Source organism: Pezoporus flaviventris, unplaced genomic scaffold, assembly GCF_033815535.1.
Source record: "Pezoporus flaviventris isolate CSIRO_AGI_PZ_B2104156 unplaced genomic scaffold, CSIRO_AGI_Pfla_v1 ptg000005l, whole genome shotgun sequence".
NCBI classification, from domain to species: domain Eukaryota; kingdom Metazoa; phylum Chordata; class Aves; order Psittaciformes; family Psittacidae; genus Pezoporus; species Pezoporus flaviventris.
This window is the reverse complement of record NW_026892553.1, coordinates 11074067-11093393: the sequence shown is the minus strand read 5'-3', so window position 1 is coordinate 11093393 and position 19327 is coordinate 11074067. Positions and strand designations below refer to the sequence as shown.

The window sequence follows — 19327 nt, the reverse complement described above, 5'->3', positions numbered from 1 at the left end:
TTTAGCTTGTGTGTGTTAAAGAAGCTAGAAACCCAAGAGGTCCTCAGCCCAGTTCTCCTCCAGTGTAATTATGCACACTTCCTATCGGAAACAGAGTGCATGATAATTCCAAAGGTCAGCTCTGACTGTTGGAGCAGGTTTGCTAAACAGGCACATTAAATTATAGTAGTACAAATGGCTGTGGTTTGCAGATGATCTGCAGTGAGGTGAGAAAATCTCCTTGATGATAACCATAGGGCTGTCTCCTTTCAGTCCTTTCTTTTGTCTGTTATTTTGTCTTCTGTGAATAGCATTCAGGTTCTATGCCCAGTGGATCCAATTAGTGTATCTTGGAGGTTTATTCAAAGAAAAGTACAATCATGTAATTATTGGTTGCATGGGCCTTTCTGCAAATTGAACAAAACCATTTTGCTATACAATCCTGTTGAACATAACACCCTTTGCAGCACAAAGAGCACCACAGAATTCTCATTATGAGTCTAAGAATAAACTAGTATACTCTCCAGCTTGTTCTAAAGTAGCATATGATTGTAGGGACAGAGTTATTCCAAACACCTCAAAATGAAGTGATACGATATTTTTTTCCAGCTTTCACAAATAGCCGTACTAAACACCTACAAATTTGCCTTGTCCATAGATACTACTTTTCAAATATTAGTTAAAGATCTCGAGTCCTACTCAATGTGTTGTCTAGATTAAACATAAATTATTCTGTGATGTCTTCCTAGAGTAATTCATGTGTGCTGTAACCTGCTTGGCAAATCTAGCATGCTCTTTATTTGGGGGGCAATTAATTTTCTACTATTGGACAAGGTGTACTGAGGAACTCAGATTTGTTATGTGTTGTGGCCTAAAGGTTTGGTATTCTGAGTAGTATGACAGTAACCAAGCAAATACTTTGCCAAATGGATACAACTGTGCATTAATTTCTTTACTTCTGTTTGGCTTCTCAGTGGATTTTGGTGTAAGTGCTCAACTGGACAGGACTATTGGGAGAAGAAACACGTTTATTGGCACACCGTACTGGATGGCGCCTGAGGTCATTGCTTGCGAGGAGAACCCAGACTCTACATATGATTACAGAGTAAGTATTGCAACTCCCCATGAAGCAGCAAAATGTGCAGCTTAATCCTAAAATGCTGCTCAACTACTGCATCTGAAAAGTTCCAACTTCCCTCCTTTTAAACCACAATAATATAACTGGAGAAACAGAAATATGTGGATGGTGGCTCTTCTTAAGAGTGGAGTTTCATTATGTTTTTTTTTGTGATTTTTTTTTTTTTTAATACATGAAATACACTTTTATGAATTGTGAAAAAAAAATCAACAAAACAAAACCTGACATATGGACGTTGCAGGTCAGGATAGAAAAGAATGGAAGAGGTAAATTTGGGTGGAATACTTGAACTAGTGTAATGCTAATATGACAAGTTACTGCTGTCCTCTGATAGAGCTGTTTGCACTCAGCTGCAAAACCTGATTTAATTGGCAATAATTAGTATCACTTCACTCATTTATGTGCATGTGCCTGCAAGATGTTCCCCATTCCAGAATGATTTTGGGTTATTCACGGGGTGGTAGAGGTAAGAAAGCACAGAATTTCTTGTATGTTGGTTTATGCCCATAGTCTCTTGTCCTTTCAGTGAGCACCACTCAGAAGTTTGGCTTGGTCATCTTCACTCTCCTTCTGTTAGGAAATTGTACTGATGTATGAGATTCCCCTGAGCCTCCCCTTCTCCAGACTTAACAGTTACATCTCTCTCAGCCCAGAGCCTTCCAACTCCAATGCCTTAAACACCTCTGTGGCCCTTTGCTGCACCCACTCTAGTATGTCCATGACTTCCTTTTACTGGGGCCCGAAAACAGCTATCAAGCACCTTTCCCTGGCTCTCTTCCTATATCAAAACATGCTGATGCTGTTTCAGAGAGACTTGTTCTTTGTCCTCTGGCGTGTTTCCAGCAGTGTTATCATTTGTCTGTCTACACTTATGAAGGATGTTTTTCTAGTGATGACCTTCTGAGCAGCCAACTTCTGAGGGACACTCTGGTCATTCTCTTGGTTCAAGTACTGTCATGGTTGTCACTTTGCACCTCTCATTCTAATTGTGCCTTTATTAGAATAACCCATTATTGTTTCCATTTTCTAGTGATTCAGAGGTTGCGATTCTCCCTTGCTAGGACCTTCTGTGCTGCACTGGCAGGATGAGGTCGTGTTGTGCAAATGTCCGTCATGAATAAAGAATGTTCTTGGATTTTATTTTTCATACCATGTAAATCTTCAGTAAATTAATCTCTTGTCTTCATTCCCTGTCCCCAGTTGATTTCCTTTTCAGAACATATACTTTTCAGATGATACAAGCATTAGGAATGTGCACCCCTAATTCTTGAGGATTCTTTGCTTTCAGTAATAATCAGAGTTCATCCACATGCATTTATGTTTGGTTCTGAATAGATTCTGCAGATAGTAGTTTAAAACTGATCAGTGGAAGTTTTTGGCAGCACTTACGCAGGCAGTGCTATGACTGAGAAGGTGGCACGGGGCCGGTCTTTTGTATAGAGATTTATAGCTGATATGATAAGTAGCAGGAAGCCACTCTGTAACTTCTAGCTGGTCAAAAAAAAAAACCAAAAGGATTATAAGATGAGTAAGAATATATATGCATAAATACATATTTACACACTGACTTTTGTATGAGCGTTGCTGTCAACTTCCCTTTCACTTTTCTACCTCCCATGCTTTGAAACTCCAAACCAAAATTCTTTGTAGCCTGATTGTTTCTCCCATTGTCTCCAGAACCTGTGGTAATAGCCTTCAAAGACTTTTCTGGTTTTCATTTATCTACTTAATAACGAGTCAAGATCATGAAGCCATTAAATTCCTACCGGTTTTGTTGTTGAATCCCTCCACAAACCATGATGTGAACTGGTTTTCAGCTTGCATAGAACAGTTCAGAGCAGCTGGACTGAGAAGAGACTGTTGATAAAAGTCATATTTAGAGTGCCAGGCTGGGTATGAACTGCTATTCATGTAATGATATATATGCTTCTAATCTTTGAAGGTTTGTCTTAGAATCATAGAATCATAGAATAGTTAGGGTTGGAAAGGACCTTAAGATCATCTAGTTCCAACCCCCCTGCCATGGGTAGGGACACCTCACCCTAAACCATCTCACCCAAGGCTTCATCCAACCTGGTCTTGAACACTCCCAGGGATGGAGCATTCACAGCCTCCCTGGGTTATGCTGCTCCCTTTGTAAAAGAGAGTTTTGGAGAAGCCCTGCAAGGTGGTTTGGTCACGTGCCTCTCATTTGACTACATTTAGACACAAAAAAATAGTGGAATAATGCACATGATCAATCAAGTGGAAACCTGTGAAGCTTTTGCAGTCACTGGTGGGGTTTCCGATTTACCTTCCATGGTCAAAACCTGGCCCTCAGCATCCAGGCAAATGCTGAGGTAAATGGAACTCCACTCTGAGCTGAACATACACGTGCAACATGGCTGCAAGATGTGCTCTCCTTTCATGTGCCCAAAACACGTAATTAGAGACTTGATAGACAGACAAAGTCAGACCCGAAGGCCTGACTATAATTTCTGTTTCATCAGCGTAAAACTCCACAGTGACTGCTCTGAAATAAGCATTAAACCAAGAATTTGGTTTTGGCCAGAGCAGGGTGGTGAGGCACTGCTGAGTCTCACTGCATCATGAAAACAGTTAGAAAGATTTAAGACTTACATTTAAATGGTGCCTGTTATGGTCTGGCTCTTGTTTCTTGAATGCAGAAGGTCTGGCTGCTTAGATGATGAATCACCTGTTCAGAGTTGCATGGGAACTGGGAAGCTTCTGGCTACTAGCATGTTTCCTAAAAGCTCAGGAGGGAACGGGAGGGTGTAGAATGTATGTCACTCCAACTGAAATGACCTGAACTAGGAGAAATCTAGGGAAACTGTAAAAAACACACAAAACCCAAACCAAATCAAAACTAAAGAAAATTTAAAAAAAATAAAAGCTTGAATGCTGCAAGTTGCAACGTGCAATGTTTCTTTTCCTGCAGAGTGACCTGTGGTCTCTGGGAATCACAGCTATTGAAATGGCCGAAGGAGCTCCTCGTAAGTGACTTGGTATAACGGAGGGGATGTCTGTGTTTTGTGAATGTGTTCTGTGATATCCTTGGCTAATGCACAGATGTAGAAAATTCTGGTTCTGGCTGTACCTGTAAAAATTACCCGTTACTTTTTTTCTTTTGGACTCTTTTGCTTTTCTTTTAGTCCCTTTGCATCTATGTTAATCCCTTGCCTTCATTTCCTAGGGAAACAAAATCTTTTTATTGCTAGCATCAGTTTGTTGACCACTGCCTGTAGGTGCAGCTAAGCAGAAGTGGTTGACACATTAGCAGAAAAAATTGACAAGAGTAGCTTTGGGTTAGCACACCTAAAAATATGGCAGTGGTAGAAGCCAGGCTTTAGGTTATATTTTTTATGCTGGGACTGACTTGATCCTCACCAGTTTGGAGAGGAATACTGTATTTGCTCACATAATGGCTACAATCCACAACCACATTTTCAACCTGACAGCAAACTGACATAGTTTTACAGCCTGCCCTCGCCTGCCGGCTGCAACCCTCACTCCTCCAGTTAGCCACTTGCAGGCGTTGGGCAGAGATGGGTGGCTGCAGGGTGCATGTAAAGACCTTGTGCAGTTTTGTTTCCACAGAGGACCATTTGCTTTGCCCCAGCGCCCACAAAGCAGATGTGATGTGATATGATGGGGGGGATACGGTCACTGCGGAGAGCACAGGAGATGAAATTGATTATACTCTGGCCTGAGCTTGAGAGCACATAGGCTGTTTCTAAAAACACATTTGGCTGTTCTCCTGCCAGACTTGTTTTGCAGCAGTGCTCAGGAGCCAGCTGGAGTTCAGGAGCGCTTTCAGACACTGTGCTGCAGCCTAGCTGAAGCTTGGTTCCAAGACATGGTCTGTGGGAGTTTTCTTTGAGACCCTTTGTGGCTTTGCACGCCAATTCTTCTTGCCACGGTATTTGATGTTTTCACTAGTTTTGGCAGGGAAATTCTGTGGGTTATATTCTGTGGCATTGTCTTGTTTTCTGTAGTACAACAGTGTTTGGGACCTATAGATGGAAACCAGACTTCTTCTCCCCCCCCATCCCCACTGTATCACATGCTATTGAAAATAAAAAGAAAACAGTCAAAACCAGAACCAAGACGTGAGAAATGACAGCAGATGAGTGCAGGCAGAGAAGTTAATAGAAGGCAGTGAAGGCTTTACCATCCGCAGTCTTCTCACTTTTACTATTTCTGCAGTGCTGTAAGCCCATTCCTGTTAAGAGAATCACTGCCAGACACCTTGATATTGTAAGAAATTAGCCTCCATATCATCCTGTTAGTTGTCATTCAGGGGCTCTGTGTCATGAAGGAAGATCTCTGACCCTTGGGATTCCTCTGTAACAGATGGCACACACTCATAATTCCATACAAAACTCCTGGGATAGATGAGATGTGACAGTATTTACTTTCTGCAGAGTTCTTTCTAACTTCTTTCCCCAACAGTAATGCTAAAAAGAAGTACATTGGGTTGAGAGAAACCAGCATCTGAATGCATGAGCAGAATCTGTTTCAAATTGTCTAATAATGGTGCTCACACTCCTGAAACACAGAATAGATGGAATCTGTGCTTTGTCATTACGCTCTGTGCCAGTGATGCATTTTGAACTCCCCAATTCACATAAGGTTTTCTTCATCCTTCGTTTTCTCTTATGCGTTTTCTCCTATGTAGCTAAGAGTTTGGTTAAAATTTAGCTTGTCATTTATCTGAACCATAAGCCAGACATAATAAAATAGAAAAGTGTTTCAATCCCAACTTCTATTTATTTGAAAACACATTTTGGTGTATTGGAAAGGTAAGGATTTTTTTATGTCCTTCTGAAGCCTTATATATAAAAACTGTGAAGAAAATTGTACTTGAGGAACAAGGCCATGCAGCCTTTCTTTCAAATCTCTTTTAACTGGCAGTAACAGCATACTGTTGTGAAAGATTTCTGTGTACTCAGAGACTTTATTTCTTGGCTGTAGTGTGAATTTTGTTGACTTAATGCTGAGGTTCTGCAGCAGATGCTGTGCTGGTGGAAGTAGGATTGCTTGTGGAGGACTCTTCCCCTCTCGATGGGAGAACCAGGCTGCATCAGCGTGGTCAGGCTGTGGGAGGGACACAGTGGGGACATGTACCCTTCAAGAGCTTGTGGTTTCCTTTGCAGCCCTGTGTGACATGCACCCCATGAGAGCGCTCTTCCTCATCCCACGGAACCCGCCCCCAAAGTTGAAATCCAGAAAATGGTAAAGAGATGTGTAAAAAAACTGTGCGTTCGCTGCGTTGGGCTTAGAAGGATTTTGAGCTCTCTTGTCCAGAAACAGTGATCTTGTTAAATCCTGCAGTGATCTGTGAGGTCTTTCCTAGGGTGTTTCTAGTGCTGGGTCAGGCCACTGGTGCAGGATGTAGTTTGCCTTTGGGAAGCAGCACCTTTCTTTTGGGCTTGGCCTAAACTGCAGAAGTCACTGCAGTTGCTAAAGTTTGGTGTGGGTGGCTGGAACTGCACTGTAGGCAAGGGTTAGGTGGGTTGCTTGGGGTCAGAGCTTTGTCAGAATGCTGCATGGACGCTGTGGGGCTAATGGCAGTCACTGTAGCCTAGGAGTATTAGTTTGTCTTTTAAATGAAGTACATAATTTTTTACCGTATCAAAAGGGTAAGGGTGGTTTTGAAAGAGTCATGCTGGCCAGGTTGTGGTTTTGTTGATCCAGATGTAAATTCAGGGTAACTCCACTGAGTAGGTGGTCAGGATGGAGCTCCCTATCGCTCACCCTCAGCACTGTGGTGGTCTCAGGGGGCATTGTGGTGGCAAGCCGTCTCTCACAGTTCCAGTGTAAAAGGAAACCTTGCAAAGTTAGTGCTTTCCATCACTCAGGGTAGTGCTTGGCACCCTCGTTGAAAAGGATTATTGTTTTCCTTCTCAGGTCGAAGAAATTCCTAAACTTTGTTGAAAGCTGCCTTGTAAAGAATTATTTGCATCGTCCATCCACGGAGACCTTGCTAAAGCATTCTTTCATCCGAGACATGCAGAATGAACGGCAAGTGCGCATCATGCTGAAAGACCACCTGGACAGGACCAGGAAGAAAAAAGGAGAAAAGGGTAATGGCAAAAACAAAAGGCACTGTAGAGAGTAGATCCTCTTCCAATTTTGGCAGCAGAGTACAAGGCAGATACAACTGAAATACTAGAACCTGGAAAACAGTGACTAAGTTGTCCTTGATAGCGATGCAGCCATTTTGAAGATCACTGACAAAGTCTGGGTCCTTAATGCTGTTTAAGTGCTGAAATCTTTGGAGTCTGACTCTGACTTCACAGAGAGCAACCCTAACACTAATGTGATTGATGAGTCTGAGTGAAGTCTAGGTCCTTACTTTCTTGAGTATCTAAGTAATACTCAGTAAGCGTTCCTTAGTCTGTTAACTCATCTGTCTGTCCCTGATCCATTTAATTCACCTGTTGCATCTTCATATACTTTTAACTTGTGAGTTCTTTGGGGATGGAAGTGCTCTTTAAGCATTTTTGCAATGGAGTGTGCGAAAGAAACTTCAAGAAGGTCTCCAAGCTTCAGAAAAACACGAATGAGCATAATAAATGATCTGCATCACAGGGTGGCTGGAGAAAAAGAGAATCTGAGTTTGTTCCCAATGCTGGCCTTGCTCTTCAGAGTAAAACCTGAAGAAACAGTGTTGGAGTAGGGATAATACTTGTGTAAATATATGTGCGCAGCAGACTAAGGGCTGTGCAAGGTGGAGAGAGCACCATAGCCTGTTGACAACTAAATTAGCCTACCCTCTTTCCCCTCTTCTTCTTCTGTATGTTTTATAATGGCAGGGCTGTGAAGATCAGTGACTGTGAGGGCAAACTGGGCAATCACTGTACAGTTAGAAAGTGACTTCTGAACTGCTGTGCTAAAACTGGCATTAATTTATTATCCCTGTTTCTGTTTTTTTAATCATTCACTTTAATACAAAGGAAACCTGGATTTACTGAAGGCGTCAGCTTAGCCATACAAGAGGTATACAATAGCACAGCAGGGCAATTCAAGTCTTTTATGTCCTATCTAAATTTCTTTCAAAGGAACCCTTCCGCTGGTGTTGTTGTGGGAGTTGGATTTCTCTGTGGGTTTAGCCTAATTTATTTCAGATGACGGAAATAGGTTAGTTTTGCAAAACCAAACCAATCATTCAAGGGAAAAGGTGGGAGTGTGTAAAGGAGCTGTCCTAAAATATGATCTGAACTAGATTTTGAATTATGTATGTGGATACGTTGCCTTCCTTCAGCCTCCCAGTGCAACCTTTGTTTTCTTCTTGAATTCCTGCTGAGCTACACGAAGTGCAGGTTGAGTGCTCAGAAACCAAGATCATATCTTACCTAATAGTATCCTCCACTGGGGTTTGTTTATTCTGCTCTTTTTTTAGAAGAAACGGACTATGATTACAGTGGAAGTGAGGAGGAAGATGATGAGATGAATGAAGATGAAGGAGAACCAAGGTTAATTTTATTACTGGAATAGAAAATTTGACTGCCCAAGCTGTTCTCATTAAAAGCAACCCTCCTCAGCCAGAATGGCTTCCTTAACTTATTCTGTATCCCTTATCTCTTGTTAGCATGAACTAACAAGCTAACCTCTGTTAGCTTGAGTTGTTTTGTACCTATCAAATATAACTGCTGAGTATAAGATGTCTGTAATATGCTCCTTCTAAGTTCCTCTGCAATAGGGAGGAAACTCTCAAATGAAGGACTCGGTAATCAGCGTCAGGCTATTCTTTAGCACAGTAAATGCAGATGCATAGTCAACATGCTGGAGATATATTGGAACATCTTAATTTGCTAACACAGGACATCAAGCAATTCCCAATGCACCTTGTGTTCTCTCTTTAATGTTCTGTTTAGTCACGTAGAAACCTCCCCTTTGTTTCAGCTCCATCGTTAACCTCCCAGGGGAGTCAACTCTCCGCCGTGAATTTCTGAGGCTGCAGCAGGAGAACAAAAACCGTTCTGATCCTCATCACCAGCAGCAGCAGCTGAAGGACCAGGAGAAATACAAGAAGCAGCTGCTGACAGAGCGGCAGAAACGGATCGAGCAGCAGAAAGAGCAGAGGAGGAGGCTGGAGGATGTAGGGACTGACTTGTATGGTTGTTTCATGTCTCATCACAACAAATGTGTCTGTAGAGAGTAGCTTTGAAAGGCAAGAAGGCTGTGTTAAACTGTCAGCACAACCTGGGTTGTAGTCTTTTGCCTTGGGAGAACTGTGTCACTTTTGAACGCAATGATTTTGAACAGTCTCTGTCCTTTTCCTGGTGCCAATCTGCCCTGAGCTTTGGGAGCATATGGGGAAAGGCACTTTGCTTGAGTTTGGTGGTGGAAGCTCAGGTGGATGGGATGAGAGATCCCAATTTCTTTCTCATATGTATTGCCCAGTCCAGAGTTTGTCTGATCCAGAGTCTTGGCCCCACTTCTGTCCAAGATGTTGCAAGACAGTTGCTGCCTTTTAAACTGTCCGACACACTCTGGTGTTGGAGGCATTACTAAATCACCAACCTGTCCCTTCTTATCAGTATCTGACAAAATTCAAGCATTGTGCAAACACTTGAGCTGGCATTTATGAAGCATAGTGCTGCTGCAGCAAAACAGGGGGACTCTGGAAAAGCCCTTCTTTCTCAAAATGGTGGGAAGACATTTGGCCTTAGATAAGCTGCCAGCCATCACAGAGATCTTGCATGCCTGCCTAAATGAATGGCGTATCTGCCCTGGAAGACCAAAATGGGAAAAGGTTTCACTTCAAGTTTGACAGTCAGTGTGGTGGAGCTTGTGGCTGGCTGCTTCTGCTACACAGTGTATTGGGTATCCCATATCAATGACTGCATAGCAGGAAATTAGCCTTGTGATTGATGAACACTGGCATGACTAATTGGTGAGTATGAAAGTAAAGTAAAATAAACAGTGTTGTTCCCTGGCTCTATTCCAGCATCAGAGGCGAGAGCAGGAGCTACGAAGGCAGCAGGAGTGTGAGCAGAGGTGGCCAGAGGCTAAGGCTATTCAGAGGAAAGAAGAGAGGTGTAAAGAAGACATATTAGATGGACAGAGGAAATTAGAAAAGAAGCAGGTATGAAAAGTGTTTAGCAACAGAGATTCATAGCTTCCTTTTCCTGTACCAATGGGTTTTTTGGTTCTCTGAGGGTGTTCCCATCCTCTGAGTCACAGACCAGAGAGGGCCTTTTACTGCCTTTTTTTCTCAAATTCAACCTTCTTTCAGGTTAACTGGTTACTGAGTCATCCTTATCTACAGCAATGACACTGCCTCTCCCACTTCTGACCCTGCAGTTTTGCTGTGCTGAAATGGTGTGTGTTCCTTTCAGTCTGATTTAAAATATATTTACCCTGAAGGCTTCCAGCATCAGCTCAACCTAAGCTTAGATCTCCAGTTTCTGTTCCTTTTGTAACCAGGACTGTTTATTTTTCACAAATGAAAATGGAGCAGAGGTTAATTTTAATGCTGAAGTCATTGGTCTGGCACCTTGGCCACAATATTATTCTACTGTTCCAGCAGCAAAGTGATCTGTAATCAGACAGAAGTATGGAGTTTTGATTCAGATCCTCCTTTAGGAAAAGTGAAAAGAAAAAATATGGGTTTTTTTCTGATGTGGTGTCTCTGAAGCCAAATACAGAGCAATTGTGGTCACTTTATGCTTCCTTTTCTTCAGGGTTGTAGCTCTTCTGTTAGCTCTGCTGCAATTGTGTTTGCTTTGTTCTTTGAAAAGCCAGTATTTCCAGCAATCAATTTGGTTGTCCTCCAAGCCATTGCTCTCACTGAGGTTCATCACTCTTTGCTTTCAGAAGGTTGAAGATGTGCAGCACAACAGGAAGGTGCATCGAACTCTTCCCAAAGATCAGACACAGCTGCTGTCTCTCCAGCATGACTACAAGCAGAAGAAGGAGCCTTCCGAGAGCTCAAATTCAGCAGTGCATCCTCCATCAAGCAGCGCAAGCAAAGAGGTAGCAGCTTGGTCAATATGGCATTCAGATGCTTTGGAGTTTATGATGCTTTGGTAATGCTGAAGCATAGAACAGATTGATCTTTAAACCCAAATCTGGAGCTTGACCTCTGTTGTACTATATACCAGAAGCTAGCATAAAGCTTCTGGTATCCATTAATGTAAGAGGGTAAGAGAAAGGAAAGGTTGCACTTAACGTTTGCTTGAATTCAGAGAAGGGTTTGATTGGTGAATCTTCTGGTCAACCAGGTGTAATTCCCTTGTCTTCCAAAGAGAAATGAATTAAGGTAATAGCAACTGAGGTTTAATGGGTGTCTTTTCCTGATGTCGGTAAAGGCAAAAGATTTAAGGTTCACAGAATTGACCCAGGCACAGAATGGTGTCATGCTTCCGGAGCACGTATCACTGTGGCCCAATGTCAGGCTGTGATGAACATTTTGTTACTGAAATTTGAAGGAGCTCCTCTTGAAATCAGTATTTGTTTGATGGCAGAGGACTGGGTCTTACTCCATCTGAGGACTAAATTGGGTGTGGACAGAGAAGAAAGCTGCTTTTGCTAAATGCACAACATCAAAGTCAATAGAAATGCTTTGCCTTTGCTACGCTTCTCAGTGGGTGGAGAGAAAATGTAACTTAGTTGAGTCAATTTAACTTTCTTTTCTGCTTCATTGTAGTTAAAAGTCAAAAGAATTGCGTAATTCTGTTTTTGGTGTGTATTCTGTAAGTGACCCTTTGTAGCAGAATGAAGTATATTGTGGAATTTAGTGTGCAGTCACTGTTAACTTTTAATTTGGTGGTGAAATTAAATATCGCTAGTTGCAGATAAGGTGCCGCCTGCCTTTTAGGTTCACAGCATGAGGCTTTTGTCATGATGACTACCACAATATAATCTAGTTTTAAGGGCAAATTATTTTACAATATTACGTATTTAATCTCAGAACTTCTTGAAAGTCAGAGGTCCTTACCACTGAAATCACAATTAGTGGTACAGGGTTGCATTTTCTGGTTGAAGTTTGAAACTTCAGAATTATGTCAGCAGTAATAATTGTTCATAATGATGTAAAAATGCTTTAAAGAGTTGTCTGTTTTTAACAATGAATTTGTTCTTGTTGATACTGACTTTTCCCAAGTTTCTTAGCCAAAGAGATGTTAGATTATCTGTTGGGAGACATCTACACAGGAATAGAGGTAGCCTGCTCAAGAGTGAGTTTGTTTGTGTATTTTTTTTTAGGGCTCAGTGGTTTTTGCAGGACCAATTGTTGATACACAAAAACTCTCCAGAATTATTGTTGCACTGAGGCATTAAAAAACAAACAAACAAAAATAGATCCCTCCAAAGCCTCAAATTTAATGTTTGGGGCCGCAGACCATTTCTTGAGTGCTCTGTGTCTTTGCCATTGCACTCACCCTGTCGCAGGCAGTCGGGAGCTTTCTCCTGCTGTGTGCAGGTGTGAGCTCACCCTGTGCTGTATCTGGTCCCACCAGTACCAGAGTTAATGAGGGGAGAGGCAAGGACTCCTAGCTTGGGCTTGACACTGCATTTAGCTCAGTGCCTGGACAGGGGCTGGCATCAGTTCTAGGAGCCCAAATTGTCAGCTGCATGAGTTTGCATCTGGAGCATAATATATTGCATTCAAGGACCCTTTGGGCACAGAGGTGGTAGGTGAATTATCATAGCTAGCTTTTACATTTTCTTTCTTGCTTAAGGTAAAATTTGCCTTTCATTATTATAAGTTGCAAGTAATGAAACTCTGGCCTCAAGAGTATTATACCAATCAAGTTCACTGGGGCTGGAGTTTTATGGTATTTGGCTGTGGTTGCTTGTTTTAATAAGGGTTTTTTTCTGTGGTTTTTTTTTTTTTAATTATTATTTTGGTTTTTAATGATTTTTTTTTCTTCCCCAATTGAGATCCTTGAGGCTGAGTGGAATAGTTTTCCATTTCCTCAGCAGTTTCCTAGGCTGTGTTAAGAATATGCTTACCTACCTGTCACCGGCACAAACATCCAGATATAGTGAGATACCATTCAGAATGCCCACCCAAATACAGATAACTGGGGGGGGAATGGCATTAATCTTTACTGTGTAGCGTGTAGAGCTGTTTCTTGGCTGCTGAATCAGAGGATATGCTAAAGATATACACTAGAGAATGAGTCATGTTGAAAGTGGAAAGATTAGTGGAGTCAAAACTATAGGATAAAGATTTTTGTAATGAGCCATGCCCTCAGGAACTAAAAGGAACTTTATTCCTTCTAGATCCTGTTGTTCAGTCTTTTCCACAGTCTAAGTAACATACCAAAAGGCAGTGTTAAAAGTATTTAAAGTAGAAAAGAACATGCAGTAATGTCAATGTTGTGGAAGGGGTAATAAATGCATGGCAAAACAGGCTGTGTGTTGTCAAAGATAAGTAAGTACAGACAGATGATTCCTCCCAGCTAAAATTCCAACCTGCAGCCAGGAGGATGGCCTAGAACACAGCAGATGGCAGCTTGGGGCCCTTTGCCTTGCTGCAGTTTGGAAACTTGATGGAAAAGGAAGGGTTGCAGATGGAGATGCAGTCATGGTTCATATTGTGCCAGGGCTGATCTCTCCCCAGTGGGGGAGGTCCATCAGAGATGATGTGCACTGTGCTGCTGATGGAGAACATCCGGGCTGCGACGCCTGAGGCTCAGTGTATAACATGCTGCTGCTTTTCTCCTTCTCAGGCCGAGGACCGAAGAAAGCTAAGTGACAGCATCCAGCCTTCCCTCCAGTGGTCAGCAGTGCTGGGGCATGAAGCCACGCCACACACCAGGATGGGCTCCGGCAGCAGCTCTAGCCCTTGCACCCCTGCGCCGCAGAGAGCCGTGTTAGTACAGGTATGGTACTGCTGCCCCGGATGGGCAGGAGAAAGCGTGGGTGCAGAACAGCACGTCTGAAACCTGATTCCCTTCTCTCCTGGCACAAATGACTGAGGCCTGTGCAAATCAGCTCAGAGGTTTCTTAGTGCCACCATGTGCTGATGAGTTCTATGTGGAATTGTACTTAAGACACTGCAGAACAGGATTAGGTAACAGTTATCTTTAAATACTTGATGCCTGATTACTGATTCCATGGCATTACTCTGAAATGTGTCACAGAAAGCCTAAATGACTGTGCTGTTGCAACCCCTCGATAGTCTACTACCTTTTTGAGCAATCTTTTCCAATGTTTCACCACCCTCATTGCAAAAAATCTCTTCCTTATCTCTAGTCTTTATCTACCCTCTTTTAGTTTAAAATCATCACCCCTTGTCCTGTCACTACAGGTCCTATTAATAGGTGCAGTTAGCATATTTAAGTCAAAGCCTCGCTGTGCCTTTCCTGCTCAGATTGCTTTTTGGTGATGATGCAAAAATCACCATAGACAGCTGCTGGGAGAGAAAAGGCCATTCCACCTGATAGCTTTTACCTGGGAAAATATTTGTGTATCTTTTCACATCCTTTTTTTCCAGGGCCTGTTTGTCATTTCAAGTCAGGAGTATTGTAACTGCGCTGAGTTGGTGGCCTGGCTTGTAGCATCAAATCACTGGAGAGCTGTTGCACGGTCAACAAGAAGGATGTTTGTATCTTAACCTTGGGTAGAGGCTGGCAGCTTTCTTGAGGCAAATATTTCAGCCCTGCAATAGTAGTGGGGGAGTCCATAGTTTATTGCAGGGCATTTGGGTTTCTGTAGGAGCACAGTGGCTGCAGAGAGAATAGTCTTGCCTGTTAAAATGATGCTCTTGGGAAGAAAGGAGCTGTGTTCTAGGCTGACTGCATCATCTAGGACAAATCACTGCATTACTTTTCACTTTGTCAGTGCTTCTCTTTTTGAGAGAAGCTGCCCAGCTGCCAAGGGAAGTGAAGAATGAAGCAATATTTACCAATCTCTTACATTCCTTGATGGAAACTCCACTATAAAAAATTTATGATGTTTAAAGTGATGGTGTTACTTAAGGATAATAGCAGCAAGTGATATATAGCTGTTACTGTGTGATTTCAGTCCCTGCTGGTAGCTGCCCTGATACCCACTCACAAGTCAGTGATAGAGACCGTGTGGACAGGCAGAAGTCAGTCTGTACTCTCACCTGCTGTGTTAGCGTGGAGACCAGATGAACTTAATGGCTAGTTTATAAATCCACTGAAGGATTGTGTTTTCTTTTGCTGGTTGGCAGCAGCTGTTGATGAGAATAGCGGTGTGTTTGGGTATGCTGCCTGCATTAACTGTATGAAGTGCTAAGGGAGTGAGTGATGGACCAGTTTGTCACCTGGAAATTGAAAGACTCACAGCAATACACTTGTGAAGTTCTATACATGTGTGTGCCATGTTGATTTAAAATAAAAATGAACTGCAGAGCTAAAATGCAAGCTGAATTCATCACAGATGTCTGTGATGAAGAACTTCCAGACAGGTTTGTCTGAGAGGGATCATCTGTCATCACTGCTCCACTCAGACAAAAATGACTTATTTTAAGTGATCATATTGCCCAAATATCTCTTAAAATGTTTTCACTGGAAATCTTAATGCAGCCCCTGAGGTAGAGGGTGCATGATTTCTCAGTGTCTTATATCCTATCTGTCTGGTAAGGGAAACGTGGCATATTACCCGATCACAGTGTACCATTTTCACTTGTGTTTGCTGCAGCACAGCAGCAGATCTGGCACTCTGTGGTGGTATGGTGTGAGCTGTTCTGGGCTACCTGCAGAATATCACACCTGACTTAGTGGAGGAATTTATCTCATATCTGAAATGAACTCCATTTTTTTATTGACTCCATGGCTTTCCTGTAGGATTTGCTAGCTAGATCTCTGTTGTCTGGAGTAATGTGGCTGAAACAGAACAAGAAAGCTAACAATATTAGAAAAACTAGCTGTGCCTATCAATGTGTCATGGATTGACCCAGTATCCCAGAGCAGATCTACTCATAAGTTTAAGATGCTGTTTTGGAACAACAGTTGCACTTACATACCCCCTGTATGTAGGCTCAGTTCAAATAAAGATTCAGTGCAAATTTGTAATTAGACATCCTCCAAAAAGCAGTGCAGTCTTTTTAAAACTTCTTGCACCTAAATCTTTTTGAACTAACTCTAGTGATCAGTCTTTTGTACTGTATCACCTTGTGTTATAATTTCAGGGAGCAAAGGCTCCTTTTCCTTAGCCCTGTTAGGTGTGCCTTTATGATTTTATGACGGTAGTCTGCTAGTTGTTTCTGTACATGAGAGAAGCTGCTGTTCTCTCAGTATTACTTATAATAAAAACAATTAAAGGCTCAAGGCTCAGTAGTTTAGAATCAGTGTTAGGGTTTGGGTGTTTTTTAACACACAGCTCCTCTCTTCACCACCCCACCCCCAATTATTTTATCTGTAAAACTTAAGGGCAGTATGAAACATTATGGTTTTGAGGGTTATCTGAGATGGTTTTTGCTTGCTGTGGAATTGCAAAGACTTGTAGTTCTTACAGTAATCATCCCAAAAGCAGATGTCGCTTCTTGGCTTCACATGGAACCAGTGTACTGGTCTCTCTCTGCCCAAATAGGGTATGTGGGTACTCTCCAGAGTTGGAATTCACAGACTCTTATATCATGATTCAACAAAGCTCATCCATGCTTTTAAGCACAAACAGTTTTTTGGTAGTCTGCAGGACTCAAAAGCTGGAATTTAGCAAGAAATGTAAGTACCTTGTCGAAAAAGTGGGAAGGAAAAAAATCTTCCTATAATCTGATAATAATACACTTGCTGTAAAACCCGTTTCTATACCCACGATGAATTGTTTCAGGGGAACACTTTGCTGTTGAAATAATTCTGGTTAACTAAAAGCTATTATTAGTGATAATCATGTTGGACAAAAAAAGTAGCTTTGACAAAATAAAAGGACATGAATTATGAGATGTTATAACTGCTGAAAAAGCTCTTTTCTGTAAGGGGAGTCAAGACAGCATATTGTCCCCAAAAGGTAGAAAAAGCACCTGAATATTTAACTAGGTGAACTCAGGACTGTTTTTTGACAGTTGACTTTGCAGTGCTGGTCTGGGAGGTGGTGGTGGGATGTTTGAATGGATGTTTGGCATCTTAGATTGATTTTAGAGTTACTACCTGTCAATATTTAGGTGATTTTGAACATTGTTCCCATTAAGTAATTAGTTTTGTAGAGCCATAGGGAGTTCATAATAATATATTACTGAAAAGTTGTGTGCAATTCTCAGTTATTGTGTTTCAGTTTTTAAGACTGGAGAACTGGAGAATTTTATAGACTTGGGCTGATAAATCAATTTGAGTCATTCTTTGGTGGAACTGAACTGCATCTGCCTCTGATCTGAGCTGCAGGAACTCAGCTGGGACACAAGAGTTTGAACTTTGTCTCGGAAAGAAAATTGCTAGCCTCTTCCTTAGGCTTGCAAGTGGTGGGGATGGTGCTCTTGCCATGCATTTGAGAGGTGCTTCTCAGAGAGCTCCCTTGCATGGGAGGTCTAACAAGATAGAGCACAAAGTGGTGGAGCTTCAGGCATTTCTCTAATATTTGTTAATTTCTGTAACATCCAGTTGGTTCTGGCATAGGAATCCTTCAAGATGGGCCCAGCTCACACAGCTTTCCTGTGTGTTCCATCTCAGTCTTGTGTTCAAAGAATTTCTCATCTTGGGGAGGATCAGTACATTCAGTTGACATTTTTAGCTCTCTGCCTTTCTTCCCCTTTGGGAGATGCCAGTGTAATAGATCATTAGTGTGTAGAGTTTAAGGGATCTTTCCTTCCCTTTTGTTTGTTTTCCTTTTTCTTCCTTTAAATACAGAAAAAAAAAAATCAAAGGACCAATGTTGAGTATTCTAGTTTTGGTTTTACGCTGCTTGTTCTCTTGGCACAAAGACTTTGTGAGGAAGTGGTCTGGTTTTTTTTTTTCTCACCTCCTCCCCTCACCCTCACTGTGGTTAGGGCGTTTGCTATCCTAACACTCCAATTTGATATCTTTGAAGATGCCTTTTAAACTCAGGCAATATGTATTTCATTTGTTTCAAGTGTGAAAATTTCCGGGCTAGTAAGGATGTGTACCACAGCAGTTCACTGTCAGATATGGTGACGACACCACTCAGCCCTGTACAGGATGATGTATTCTGGAGCATCAGTCAAAGTGAAGAACAGCCCCCAAAGGTATGTGAAACTCTGGGTGTTTGGTACTGTTGGTGGTTAATAGCACTCCACTCAGTTCCCCTGCGCTATGTAGGATCCATCCTTTGCACTTTATGAAACTCAATAAAAATCCCATTGCTTGTACATGAACTTAGTAATCTGGAAAGAGATGAATTCATAAGCAGGCCAATATTTTGAGTGCATGTATATAATATCAGCAGGATCTGCAAGTGCAGATACACTTCTTTTGTTAGACCATGTAAATATTTGTACCTGCCTGTGAAAAATCTGGCTTGTTGCAGAAAAGCTCCTTATTTTGTGTAGTTCAGGTGGCAGGGTATTTCTCTTTTTAACAGAACTGTTAAGAACAAGTACAAGCATATTTGTGTGGGGATATGTATGTGCATGTGTGTATGTATTCATTTTATTACTTTGCAGCTGGGGAATGTTTCTGTGTGTCTCTTCCCCCAGCCCTTTGATAGCAACACTGGTAATCCACCACCTAGGGAAAGCTGCATTAAATGACTGCAGATGCTTTTCCTTGTCTGCTTTAAATATTGAGCAAGAATAATGCTGACTCTAAGGAAAGGTGCAAACCTCTTCCAGTCTGCACCCCGATAGATTGCACAGGCTTGGCGCAAATTAGAAGCACCTACTGCTGACTTGCAGCTTCCAGTGTTGATAACATGGAAGACTTCTCCACAGGTCCCACTGTAGCATTATTAATTTATGTTCGTTAGTCTTATTTTTGCACTGGTACAGAGTAAGCATTAGGTTTATTAACTGAGTGTAAAATATCAGTAGCAACCTTAAAACATTCTGTTAAATCCTTAAGGTTCCAGAAAGGACAACCTCTAAATTTTACAGCAGGGACCAGCCTGGCCATCAGAGATGTCTTTCAAGGTAAGCTCTTCAGTATTTTATGCTTATACCAATGCTGATTTACTGTCAGTAGGAAAAGTAAAGCAAGTTAATTAAAAAATGAAGCCATAACCTCAGTGGCAGGAAAACTGACATGAGTTCATACATCATTTGGTAAGCAGATAAAAATATTTTGTCTTCTGTGTTAGTTTGTTCACAAAAATAACTAAACTTTGTGATCTTAAACC

The 19327-nt window shown here is 41.8% G+C and overlaps 1 protein-coding gene across 2 annotated transcripts in view; it reads left to right on the top strand.

Annotated features, from left to right (window-relative positions):
- NRK (Nik related kinase) overlaps positions 1-19327 on the top strand; it is a 108892-nt gene that overhangs the window by 52323 nt on the left and 37242 nt on the right. For both annotated transcript variants that reach the window (XM_061446020.1, XM_061446019.1), the window contains exons 7-17: positions 954-1084; positions 4056-4110; positions 6274-6352; positions 7028-7203; positions 8523-8595; positions 9026-9221; positions 10074-10211; positions 10943-11101; positions 13804-13956; positions 18108-18239; positions 19054-19121. In XM_061446020.1, coding sequence (XP_061302004.1) covers positions 954-1084; positions 4056-4110; positions 6274-6352; positions 7028-7203; positions 8523-8595; positions 9026-9221; positions 10074-10211; positions 10943-11101; positions 13804-13956; positions 18108-18239; positions 19054-19121 — 1360 coding nt within the window. The remainder of the gene's footprint in view (positions 1-953; positions 1085-4055; positions 4111-6273; positions 6353-7027; positions 7204-8522; positions 8596-9025; positions 9222-10073; positions 10212-10942; positions 11102-13803; positions 13957-18107; positions 18240-19053; positions 19122-19327) is intronic.